The sequence below is a fragment of the Castor canadensis genome, chromosome 19, assembly GCF_047511655.1.
Source record: "Castor canadensis chromosome 19, mCasCan1.hap1v2, whole genome shotgun sequence".
In the NCBI taxonomy this organism is placed as follows: Eukaryota; Metazoa; Chordata; class Mammalia; order Rodentia; family Castoridae; genus Castor; species Castor canadensis.
Genome location: NC_133404.1, coordinates 7,791,844 through 7,804,462, shown reverse-complemented (window position 1 = coordinate 7,804,462; position 12,619 = coordinate 7,791,844). Strand labels below are relative to the sequence as shown.

General features: G+C 46.6%; 1 protein-coding gene across 7 annotated transcripts in view; it reads left to right on the top strand.

Moving 5' to 3' along the window:
* The first annotated feature begins 5,730 nt into the window (after positions 1 to 5,730).
* The window catches only part of Ube2q2 (ubiquitin conjugating enzyme E2 Q2), a 51,548-nt gene continuing 44,659 nt past the window's right edge, over positions 5,731 to 12,619 (top strand). For 3 of the 7 annotated variants that reach the window (XR_002213218.2, XM_020178041.2, XM_020178040.2), the window contains exon 1: positions 5,737 to 6,206. Coding sequence is in view for 5 of the 7 variants with exons in the window: in XM_020178041.2 (XP_020033630.1) it covers positions 6,048 to 6,206 (159 nt within the window). In the remaining 2 variants the exon portion in view is untranslated. Of the gene's footprint in view, positions 6,207 to 12,619 lie in introns of all 7 variants that reach the window. The other 4 variants (XR_012443994.1, XM_020178038.2, XM_074061771.1 and 1 more) reach the window with 3 other exon arrangements.

The following is a 12,619-nucleotide window of genomic DNA, read 5'->3' as shown; positions in this document are numbered from 1 at the left end:
CTAGAAGAAATCTAACAAGCCAGACACCGGTGGCTCATGTCTATGATCCTAGCTACTCAGGAGGCAGCGATTAGGAGGATCATGGTTCAAAGCCAGCCTAGGAAAATAGTTTGAGAGAACCAATCTTGAAAATACCCAACACTAAACAGGGCTGTTGGAGTGGCTTCGTAACAGTCTGAAGTCCTGAGTTCAAACCCCAGTGTGCCCAGAAAAACATCCAAAACAACAACAACAAAACCCCAAGAAACCTTACAGTATACCCTCTTTAAAAATCTAAGTTTAGAGAAGTTGTGAAACTTGATGTTTTTGGTCACTCATTTTACAAACATTTATTGAGCACCAAGTGTTAGGCATTGACTATGTAATAATTAGTAACATACATTCACTGCTCTCGAGTAAACGATAGACATGTTTTAAAAAGCCCTATACCGATTGCTATGTGATATCACAATTATTCGAGGCCGTGCTGACCTGTATATAATGGCTGGTGACTCCCTTTCAGTGGCAGGCATAGAACTTTCCCATCATTGCTCGAAGTTCTGTTGGACAGCGCTATATAGAACTTCTCCCCAGATAACTGTCATATGCAGATGTGTATTAAAGTCATACAGTCTGGAATTTGCTTATGACATGGGCAGGAGAGATGTTTATAGGCATTGCTAACTAAAACTAAAAGCATTGTGAGGAATCTTATAAGTCATAGTCCAAACTTGTGAAAATTTTAGCTCAGAAAGCTTTCTGGCTGAGTTGGCTGGAGGAGAACAGTGAGTCACTCATTGGTTTCAGCAGGGATGGGCTGAGTTTCCTGTGCCTTCTGAGTGGCTCTGTGGCTGTCCTGGCCTCTGTGGCCACAGGCTGATGTGTGCCTGCATTAGACAGGGAGACTCTTATAGCCTCTCCATGGTTTTCATGGAACTACACCACTTCTCCCACCTCTAACTAAGGATGTCACTTGGCTTTGTTTTCTAGCAGGCTAAATTCACTTATCTAAGACTTACTGGGTATTTCTATGTCCTGGAGACTGGGCTAGGTGGTACAGATGTGAAGAGGATTAAGACAGAAGTTTAGAATGGAACAGAGGAGATAAACATGAAACCAGCTAGTTATAACCAAGGCAGAATGAATTAAATGCTATTACAGGCCAGGCACTGGGAAATTCTGGAAAGAAAAGCCTTAAAGAGCATGTTAATGAGCTGGGCACCAATGGCTCTCGCCTGTAATCCTAGGAACTTGGGAGGCAGAGATCAGGAGGATCTCAGTTTGAGGTCAGCCCAGGCAGATGGTTTGCAAGACCTTGTCTCTAAAATACCCAACACAAAAAAGGGATGGCAGAGTGGCTCAAGTGGTAGAGTCCCTTCCTAACAAGTGTGAGATCCTGATTTCAAACCCCAGTACCACCAAAAAAAAAAAAGTTAATATTTGTTAAGAAGGGGCCTAGGAGCCCAAGGGGCTCCTAGGAGCAAGAGGTCCTGAAGCTTACTTCACAGCACATCCACCTCTGTCTGTTCTATAAAAAAAACTGCATCAAACCCAAAAGCTTCCCTGTACTTTGCTATTGTAAACAACTGTTCATGTCCATCTCTTTTCTCATCATCCTGAAACATTTCAAGGATATAGTTTATGTGGGCTGGGCATGGTGGCACGTCTATAATCCCAGCTACTCAGGAGGCAGAGATCAAAAGAATCATGGTTTGAAGCCAGACTGACCAAAAAATTAGCAAAATCTTATCTCAGCAAACATGCCAGGCCTGGTGGCACACACCTGTAATCTCAGCTACGCGGGAGGTGTAGGTAGGAGGATCAAAGTCTGAGGCTGGCCCCAGGCAAAAACATGAGACTCCATGGGAAAAATAAACAAAGCAAAAGGGCTGGGAGGCATGATTCACGTGGTAGAGCGCCTGCCTAGCAAGCATGAAGCCTGAATTCAAACCCTACTACTGCATATACAAAAAAGGGTAAGTCTATATACACTGTCTTCACTTGCACAATAACCTGAGCCCATGCCCGTCATTCTACAGCAACAGTTCCTCTCAACCACTGACCTCCCAATCCCTTTTCTTCGTCTTAAAATTTCCAGTCCTTTCTATGAATAACTTGTCCCGTAAGTCATACCTGGACTTCTTTTAACGACTCATTTCCCAGAGGTGGGTCCCCTCACCTGCCCCCCAGACTGTCTTCTCTCCTCTGACTCAATGAAGGCCTCCCCTCCCCCATGCAGCTGACCTAGGACTACACATCACTTGTCCAGACTTAGGGTGGCTCTAGTGTAGAGCACCTGCCTAACATCAGTGTGGCCCATCCTTCTCCCCTGCTTCGCTTTTCTATTGACTTGCACAGATCTAAAGGCTCTTGTTTGGGGCGGGTATTAACTGGGTATAAATTGCCCCATTGAATTAGTGGCTCTAGAATCGACGTTCTGCTTCTTGGAGGCTATTTCACTCCTTTAAACTCGCTGTAATGTTTTTTGTATACTGTTGCTAGACCAATCTTGAAAGTGACCACTCTCACCAAATGAAACTATAATCCCAGCACCATGTGCCCAGGGCTCCAAAATCTGGTCACATATGGCCTCTCTGCCTTTTCTTTTTCTTGTCCCCTTGCTGCACTATACACAAGGGAAGTCTGCTGGGAGGGTTCGTGGAACGGTTCCCGTCTTTGGGAAGGAGACGTGGAGGAACAAGTCCTTTCTACCTCTGCACCTTACCTCTGGATAGGACCTGCTTGCCTTCAAGTCTGACAAAGGAGCTACAAAGAATCCGGGCTCTTGATGATGTCAAATCAACCAATCCTGGAGGCCATTCGCCCTTTGGACTTCCTATTACGTGCAGTAATACATTTCCTTATTTTCTGTATTAGTTAATTTTGCATTGCTGTGACCAAGATACCTGACAGCAACTTAAGAAAGGAAGGAATTATTTTGGCTATGGTTTCCAGCTCAATTGTTTCTGGGTCTGTGATGGGGTGGGGCGCATGGTAGCACCTACACACCTCTAGATGCACAGGAAGGAGAGGAAGGGGGGGATACAGGAAGAAGGCAGGGCAGATACAGCTCCTAAGGACACACCCATAGGGACCTCCTTCCTCCAACAGGCCCCACCTCCTACCTTTCACTACCTCCCAAAAATGCTGCATATTATGAATCCAAAGGGATTCATCCATTCATTATGTCAGAAACTTCAAGATCAAATCATCTTTGGAAATGCATCACAGACACACCCACAGGTGTGTTTTGCTAATCTCGTAGGTGTTTCTTAATCCAATCAGGCGGTCAATTAAGATTCACCATCATAAGCCAGGCAGGAGGCAGCAGTGGGAGGATAGAAATTGGAACCCTTCCGGGCAAAGGCCAGAACCTACCCTAAAAAACAAAAACAAAAACAACTAAAAGCAAAAGGACTGGGGGCATGGCTCAAGTGGTAGAGCACACCAGGCCCCAAATTCAATCCCCAGTACCTCCAAATCAAACCAAACAGCACAAAAAAAGAAAGAGTAGCAATCACGCTGCCCAAGGCACTTTCAAGTCCTTTTTTGTTATTTGTAGCCTAACATACCAGAAAAAATGTTTTGCTTTTGATGTTAAGTTTTTTGGGTTTAGGGATTATACTTAACATTTTATCCCCCTTAGGGCTTGACACACTGCAATGCCCTAAAATAATTGTGAAGTTAATATTTCTACATATTTTGTTTCTGCGTCATAACAGGTAAAACCAACAGAAGTCTAGAACGCTATTGTCTCTTATTTTTAGTGGTACTGGGGTTTGAACTCAGGGCCTTACACTTGCTGGGCAGGTACTCTACTACTTGAGCTACTCCACCAGCCCTTTTAGTAGTGGGTTTTTTTTGAGATAGGGTCTAGTGAATATTGCCAGGGGTGGCTCTGAACTGTGATCTTCCTGATCTCTGCCTCCTGAGTATCTAGGATTACAGATGTGAGCCACCAGCACCAGGCAAGAGCTATTGTTTTATAACAAAATAAAGGTTAGGTGAAATAACTTGTTTAGAGCATTTTACTTCTCAGTCACGCCTAGCTCTGACTAGGTTGTTCCCCTTACCCTTAAATCCTTTCTGTCACTGCAATGTCTGTTAAGGTCCTGAGAACTGGGGACTGAAGGAAAAATAAAATGACAAGCCACACCTGGGTTTCACCCCACAATAATGCCAACGCAGTATGTTAGTTATTTCTGGCTCAGAGCTCTCGGAGAAGACTGGAACCCCATCTCTTTTAAGTCCCAGTGTATCAGGCTGGAGCCTTAAGCACAAATTTTGTAAGCAGAGGTATTTTCCTGGAAATATGGATTATTGCTTTTATTAGACTCTCAGAGGGGTCTATGGCCCACCTAAAGGCTAAGAAACACTATAGCATGGAACAGTACCTCAGAAGTAAATGACGATAAACTTTAAAAATGTTTTGTATATTGTCATCTAAGATGAGTAGATCCTGAAGCCAAAGACATTTAGGTATCAGGGGTAAGTGCCATTCCTCAAGACCAGGGTAAAAGGAAAATGCAGGGACCCGTGTTGAAAAATCATTCAGAATTCTGAGATGGTGACAGCAGAACATTAAATAGGGCACTGGGCTGTTTCAAGGTAGCCCTGTGTGCCTATATAGGTTGCAAGCCCAGGAAGCTGGTCCTGTCTGTAGCACACCTTACTACACCTATGTTCTCTTCCTTGGGTCAGCAATGCAGTCCTCCATCCATTGTTGGAGCACCTAGGATTGTGTTAAGTGCTGGGCATTTCAGATAAGAATGAGCACTCACTGAATAACACTGGGTTTCCTCTATACAATGTCTTCTTCTGGATCCTGGGGATACAGCTGTGAAGACATCCTTGCTGGGCAGAGAAAAGGAACAACCAATCAGGGACAATACTAGACAGTGATAGGTGCTGAGCCTACAGGGTGCTTTTGAGTTTAGAGTGGGTGGCCAGGAAAGAGTTGAGGAAACACATGAGCTGAGACCAGCAAGGGCTCTCCTTTGGCGGAAGAGAGAGGAAGGGGGAAGCGAAGAGAGCGAGAGAAAAGGAGGGCAGAGTGGAGAGAGTAGACAGAGGGAGAGAGGTAAAGAAAGAGGAAGGGGGATAGCCCAGGGGAAGCAGAGTGAGAGGGAGAGAGGAAGCGAGGGTGTGTGCGGGGGGTGAAGAGATAGAGAGGAGGAGTGGGGGGGGGAGGACTGGAGGGAGAGAATATACAAATGTAGAGCGAGCACAGGTTGGGGACCAAAGGAAAAGGATGAAATCCTGGGGGATGGGAAGGAGCAGCCCACAGGGTCCCAGTCCTCCTCTACAGTCGGGTACAAGGGCTCTTTGAAGGCAGCGGGGAGCGTGAGGCAGGGGAGGTCTTTTGAGGAACCCGCGCACAGCGAGAGGAGCGGGGACCGGCGTCCGACTCAGGTGAGCGGGTGGCCACCAGGGGCCACGCCGAGGAGCCGCCCTCAGGGGCCCGCGCGCTTCCGCAGGGGTGGCGCCGACGTGGCTGGCGCAATGGGCCGCGCACGTGTCTGGCCTCGGGCCGGGGGCGCGCAGGGGTCTCGGGCTCCTCGCCGCATGTCCCGAGCCACCAGCCGCGGGCCGGCGGGTACGAGAAGCGCCGCGGACGGGCTTGGCGGAAGGGGGCTGGGTCATGGCGAGGAGGGGCTGCCGGGCGCGCGGGCGCGCGCAGCAGCAGCAGCAGCAGCGGCCGCGGGCACGCGCCGGGGCGGGGGCGCGCCGGGGCGGGGAGGGGGCAGCCCTTTCCCAGGCGGCGGGAGCGGGGGCGGCGTCGCTGTTGCCCTTTTAAGCCGCGGGGCCGCCGCCTCCTGCCGGCAGAGTCGGTTACAAAAGGCAGCAGCCGCTCGGTGTTCCCCACCCAGTTGCTCGCCGAGGCCTCGCGCCCCTCGCCATTTTCCAGTCGCGCTCGGACGCGGGTTCGCAGCAGCGGGAAGAGAAGGAGGAGGAGGAGCCGCGGGAGCGCGGCCCCGGCCAGCCCCGCGGGGCGGTGGCGGCCGTGACGGCGGCGGCTCCGGGCCGGGCTCCCTTTCCACATTCCTCCCACCGGAGATGAAGGGAAGATGTCCGTGTCAGGGCTCAAGGCCGAGCTGAAGTTCTTGGCGTCCATTTTCGACAAGAATCACGAGCGATTCCGGATCGTCAACTGGAAGCTGGACGAGCTGCACTGCCAGTTCCTGGTGCCACCGGCCCCGCCGCTCACGCTGCACTGCAACATCACGGTGAGGCGCGGCGGGGACAAAGGGGGGCGCTGAGCCGAGCCGAGCCCAGGCGACCCGAACCGAGCCGAGCCGAGCCGAGCCGAGCGGCCGGCGCCCCGGAGCCCCGCCCCGGGACGGCGCGGCTGGGCGCGGGGCGGGGGGGGGGGGGGCGGGGCAGGGAAGGTGACGGGGCGGAGCGCGCGTTCCCGGCGTTTGGCCCCTCGCGGCCCCCGTCGCCGCGGCCGCCCGAGCGCTCGCGGGGTCGCCATGGCCGCCCATCGCCGGGGACGCGGCGAGGCTGTGTGGGGTTCGCGCCCGTTGAGTTTGAGCAACTCGTCTTTTTTAAAAGTTGACACCGGCACGGACACCGTTCTAGAACAAAGTTTAGGGCGCGTCGGGTCCCGGAAGGCGCAGCGGACCTAGATGTGTCGCGTGCAGGTGGGATGGCCGCCGCCAAGCCCGCAGAGGTCCATAAGGGGACATGACCCTGTTCCGGGTCTGCACCCAGAAAGGCCATTAGATGACAAAGCCCAAGACCCCTCTGTGACAACCCCTCCCCCCCAGCCTGCTGAGATGATCGTGCCGGGTACCGAACAACTTTGTGCACGGCAAGTGCATCGCCCGGCCATGTGCAGCGGGAGGCCGATTTTTAAGGGCTTGGAATAGGAGTCAAGGTGGAAGTTTAAGTTTGTGGGTTTTAACTTCCCCTTGGCTAACGTCACTTGGTGCCCAAGTGCGCACAGTGTGGAAGGAGTTTGCAGAGGCCTTCAAGTAGTGATGACCTTAAAATGGAGTGTGCGGAGTGTGTCTCCAACAAGACAGTACAACCCGATGCGGTAGTGCGGAGAGAACTGACTTACTGAACACCTGAGCCTTCTGTTGTGGGCACTGCTGCTGCAAAGCCGAGAACTCAGACTTGTTGGGACACTTAACACAGTGGGACAGCTGCCACGATGTTTTTAGGAAAACCAAAGGGACCAACTAATTGGTGCACCTCGGAAAGCTTTGAGGAGAGGGGCTGAGCCAATACAGGTGAAGACAGCACGAGGGACAATTCAGGCAGAGGAAACTCCACCCAAACAGGGCCGCAAAGCTTGAGAAAGGATGGCTTCTTGGAGTGGACAAGTATAGTGCTCAGACTTGAAGCCCAGGATTTAGGCTGGGGAGGGAAACCGGAAGTAGTGAGCATGAGGTAGGTGATAGTTGTAGGCTCTCTGGGGCCACGCAGCTACTCAAGTAAATTGGGGAAAATGTGTCTGCCGTCCAGAACTAGAATTGTTTCTTTAGAGATGTGAGTTTGGGTTATTTTAGTGGGGGTGGGGTGGCATTGTTGCTGTGCTGGCATTTACTACTGGGGGACAGGGATGCCAAATGTTCTGTAATGTTTATGTAGTCTGTCACACCCAAGAATTATCCTATCTAAAATGCCGGCAGTGCCCCATTGAGAACCATGGTGGAGCAGATAGGAGTCTGCCGCAAAGATTGTGAAGAGTGAATTACACAGTGGCAGTGGAAATGAAGCAAGAAGTGAAATAGAACACTTCACAAAAGGACGATCTGATGTGGGTAGTGTAAAGGGACTACTGGAAGCTGTTAAGCTGCTGGAGAATTCTGACAGACATTATCAGAAGATAGTCTTCATGACATCTGTTCTAAGGAAAAACATCAAACATTCACCAACTGAACCATGTAGAGAAATTCTGTACCCAGCCTCAACGAAGATAAACTTTTGGCCCATCTTACTTTGTCTATGCCCCATCTTTGGATTATTTGAAACTGGGCTCCACGCATGTCAGTATTTCAGTATATGTCTCTAAACGGTAAACATGGGCGTGTTCTGTTGACGCCCTGCACGAAGGACAGAGCAAGGAAGAAAGGGGCTGTATTTCAGATGTTAGGATCTCTCCACTGGGTTTGTGATTTGTTCTGTGAAAAGCTGTAGCTTATTAAAAAACAACAACAAAAAAAACTACTGAGCTTGATCTCTTCTTTAACTTCTCCTGTTTAGACAGCTTCAATAATTTTTGCTCTTCTCCTTGCCAGGTGCTCTTCTCCATGCTTACCAGGAAGCATCTTGGTGCCTTCCATCATGATTGAGCTGTGGTCTCACTGTTGTGGAAGGTTGTTCTGCACACGTGCATACTGTTTGAGTAGTCCTCTAAATAAAGAATAAGTAATCCTCTAAAGACACTGCCCATTTTTTCTCTCAGCTTTCTATTTCAGCTGTTTTCCTTATGTGGAAGGTGCCCCTGACCCCTACCTCTGTCCATATGCTGTTGACTGCCCCTCCAGGCTTTTCTGAGTCATGATTAGTTCATGACAATATTTCCGTTTCCTCCTTTCTTTAGTTCTTACTATTTCTGCTTTAGTTATGCTTTCTTACATCCTGTTACTTTTAAAAAAATTTTTAAAGGTGTCTAAGGACACTCTATGCTTTTTATCTTCCATTCAGTAAATGTTTTATTGACTGGCCACCATTTTAGCACTCTTCTTTAACAAAAGTCTTTAACTACCTTGAAAGTTGGCTGCCAAAAATTCAAGAATGACTTTAAAGGTCACAGAGGGTTTGATAGGAAACCTGTAATTTACTACATATAAAGCATCACAGGTCAAAAACGAAACACAAGATGTTTTATTTTCCAGGCCAAGGGAATTGAGCTATTTTTTCTCCGTTTTATAAATTTGTCCTGATTTTGAATATGAAGGGCTCTTTTTCAACCTCAAGGAGTCTTTTGTATTACTTGTTTCCTGTAAACTCGTGATATGAAAGATTATCTGTTATATAAACTTAAGTATCTTTCCATTTTCAGTAAACAGACCTAATTGCCAGCCAGTGCTAACAGTGGTTATGGTCACACCTAAAGGTAAAGCAGCTTGCTTTAACAACCTGTACAGCCTCACAGGAGCTAGCATATGGCTTTTTTCAGTCATTTTGAAGTACTTAACATAACCTGGCAACTCCATTACTACATTTATGGAGTTGTTGGCATCTAGGAACTCCTAGTAGAGAATTGCTGTTTTGGAGTAAAAAATCTCTCCCCGCAAGTAGATTAGCTGGTAAACCACCAAAATTTTTCTATTTGTGTAGCATAAATCATTATTTTATTTCTACATAAGTGGCTATTTGCCACGCTGCTTTTGGTGAAACACTCTGATTAGCTTTTTTCTATTAATTATTGTCAAAAAGCCTCTCCCCCAACAGCAAGGTACTAAATTAGAAATATTAGCCTGGAATCTAAGAGGGAGAGAGAGGTTTAGTCTCTTCTTAGTAGTTAGGACGTTAAGCAAATCACTTTTTTTAAATTGTGTTTCATCATAACATAGATAATATTTCTTGTCCTGGAAGAGGGTAGGTGTCGGAAAGCTCTTCAACAAAAATACTTAACTCTACAAATAAAATACCAAATATGTGTGTGTGTATGACACCACAAATGGTGTCATTTGTGGCTGGATAACACTTTACTTTGAAAATGCTGTGTAACATCTTTTTATGAGAAATAAGGCGCAACCTGTTAACTTCATTTTTTGTTTTCCTGGTCTTTACACTGATAAAAAGTAGTCCAGCCAGAGTTGTACAGAGGAAATCATGGGCAAATCTAGACTGAGTTGCCTGAGACCTGTTTTTTAGTTTATCCTCCTGGGATAGATTGATTGCCTTTCCAAATTGGACTTGTAGAGAAGCTGTTGGAAATACCAGAACTGTCATGTTATACTCCAGAGTGATGCTTTGAGGCCAGAGGAATCACTTTCACTTACCTGGCCAGTTAATGAAATAGGGTCAAAGTCCAGTTTATAATATGGCTAGCTCTCCCCTCATCATTTTTATGCCCTTTGATGAGAAAAAAGAGACTTAGGTTTCCCTTTTAAGTTTTTTGTTGTTGTTGTTTTTGTTGTTGTTAAACTCTGATCTAGAAAAGGGTAGTGTTAGAGAAATACCAGTGAGTTGAACAGTGGGGAAATTGAATTGAAATAGTCACTACTAAGTGTAGAGTGTACTGGAGAGCAATGAAACAGAGCTTCCCTCCCCAAGGCCTTTAACAGTGTTCTGTGATGTTGTCTAAAGATTATCCTTGAAAGAATGCCCACCAGACACCAAACCATCCAGTGGTTTCTGCAGCTTGGTGGTTCGCTTCCTCTTCAGCACCATTGTTCTGTGCCTTATTTCACTTAGTGATGCTCTGAGTAGCTGTAATTTGCTGCCTGTCTTTGAATATTTAAGCATTTAAAATTTTCTGATTTTTGACTGCACCAGATTTTGAACTCAGGGCCTTGTGCTTGCTAGGCAGGCGCTCTACCACTTAGCCATCCCCCCCCCCCCACCAGCCCTATATTTAATATTTTTTAAATCACAGAGGCATGTATACATTTTCCTTTTACCAAGTGTTAGTAATTTCACTCTGCTTTAGGGGACTCTGGGTTAACAATTTAGTAGTTTACTTGTGAAATGATTAATAGGGAGCTATATATGCATGCATAATTTGATGTCTTTTGTTGTCAGAGCACTTACAGCACGTTCATTGAACAGCAAAGTGTGAAAGTGATGTGGTCTGTCCCTGGTCTCTAGAAGACTTACAACTGTTTAGGCTTTCAACAAGAAGTATGTGTGTCAAGTTTTTTAAAATTTTGTGAAATCCCTGGATGTGGCTGTGCCTAGCATTTGGGAAGACCCTAAAACCTGAGTGTTCCATTGGCCAGTTTTGCTGGCTCATTTTGGGATTGAGCCGCATGTTGGTCTTTTAGTGGATTTGTGTAAAAAATGTTATTTATGAACATGACAAAAAAACTCCTTAAGCAATGACAGGTAAAGAGGTTGGCTTGATTAATCTTGAGTATGTTGTCCCAGATAAAGACAAGTAGTGAAGAGCTTGTTTGAGATTTGTAGTCATGGTAGCTTTATGGTAACAGTTACAATTTCATTCTACAAGTCACTGTAAAAGGAATAGTAGAATGGAGGAGAGACAATTAGGTGGACGTAGGTAATTGTCATATCTGTTTGCCTTTATTTTTTCTTTTTTGTGGAAAAGCTGTTAGAATAACTTAAACATTGTCAGTAGGAGAACTCCTGAAGAGTTTTTATTTATTTTTTGGCAGTACTGGGGTTTGAACTCAGGACCTCTCGCTTGCTAGGCTTGCTAGGCAGGCTTTCTACCACTTGAGCCATCTGCCAGTGCTTTCTGAAGAGTTTTGTGCAACATCTAATGTTAAAAACCAGCACATCACAGGTCATTTTAAAGAGGAATAGCAGGAAAATTATCTTTCCAAGATAGTTACAAAGTATGTTAAAAAAACAAAACATCTAAGCCTTATAAAAATAAATCCAGAACTTCGGTGTGGTGTGGCTCAGTGGTAGAGCTCATCTACCAAGATACACTGCCTTTTATTTTTCCTCTAAACGATAGGCTCTCCATTCATTTTTGAGAAAATGTCTGCCCAAAACCCAAGTTGGAATAACTGTTGTCAACCATTGTTTCAAGTAAAAATGCTGTCCATTGACGTGGTTAGTTAAGCTCATGACTCAGTCACACGGCGGTTTTCCTCAAGTCCTCCTGACAAGTGTTCATGTGTGCTTCCCATCTCCTCACTTGCAGTGTTAAAGAGATGTAGTAAGGGTCAAGATTTCATTGAAATAACTTAGTGTTTCACCAGAGACATTCTTCCTTTTCCCTTCTTCCTCGGATACACGGCGACTAGTAGTCTGGTGTTGCTGCCTTTGTTGCGCGGAGGTGCCGGACATTGTGTTTGTGGAATCACTGCAGATGTCATTGCAACGCCTTAGGATTCTTGCAGAAATAGTTCAGGCAGAGGGTCTGAGGCACCCACCTAGAGAACCATTGAAATACATGCTTAGGGGCTCACTCCTGTACTCCTGCCTACTTGGGAGGTGATCAGGAGGATTGAGGCTCCAGGCGAAACACATCTCAACATGGTGGTACGAGTGATCTCAGCTACAAGGAACATGGTCCAGAGCCACACGGGGAAAACAATGTGAGACCCTATCTGAAAAATAACTAATGAAAAAACAAAAAAGAGCCTGGGTGTGAGGCTCAAGTGGTAAAATACCTGCTTAACAAGTATAAGACCCTAAATTCAAAATTCTAGTACTGCTTCCTCGAACCCCCAAACACAGAAATAGGTGCTTAGACTTGCTATATATCTTATCTTTTCATGTAGAGGATTAAAATAATATGCTTAGGAGGAAGGGCACAGTGACTCGTGCCTGTAATCCTAGTTAATAGAGAGGTGGAGATGGGGAGGATGGTAGTTCAAGGTCAGTCTGGACCAAAAGTTCATAAGACCCTATCTCAGCGAAAACAAAAACTGGACGAGGAGGTGCCTGCTTTGTGATTCCCGCTAAGCTGGACACATAAATAGGAAGATCCAAGTCCAGGCTGGCTCAGGCAGAAACACAAGACCCTGTTTGAAACTAAGCAAGG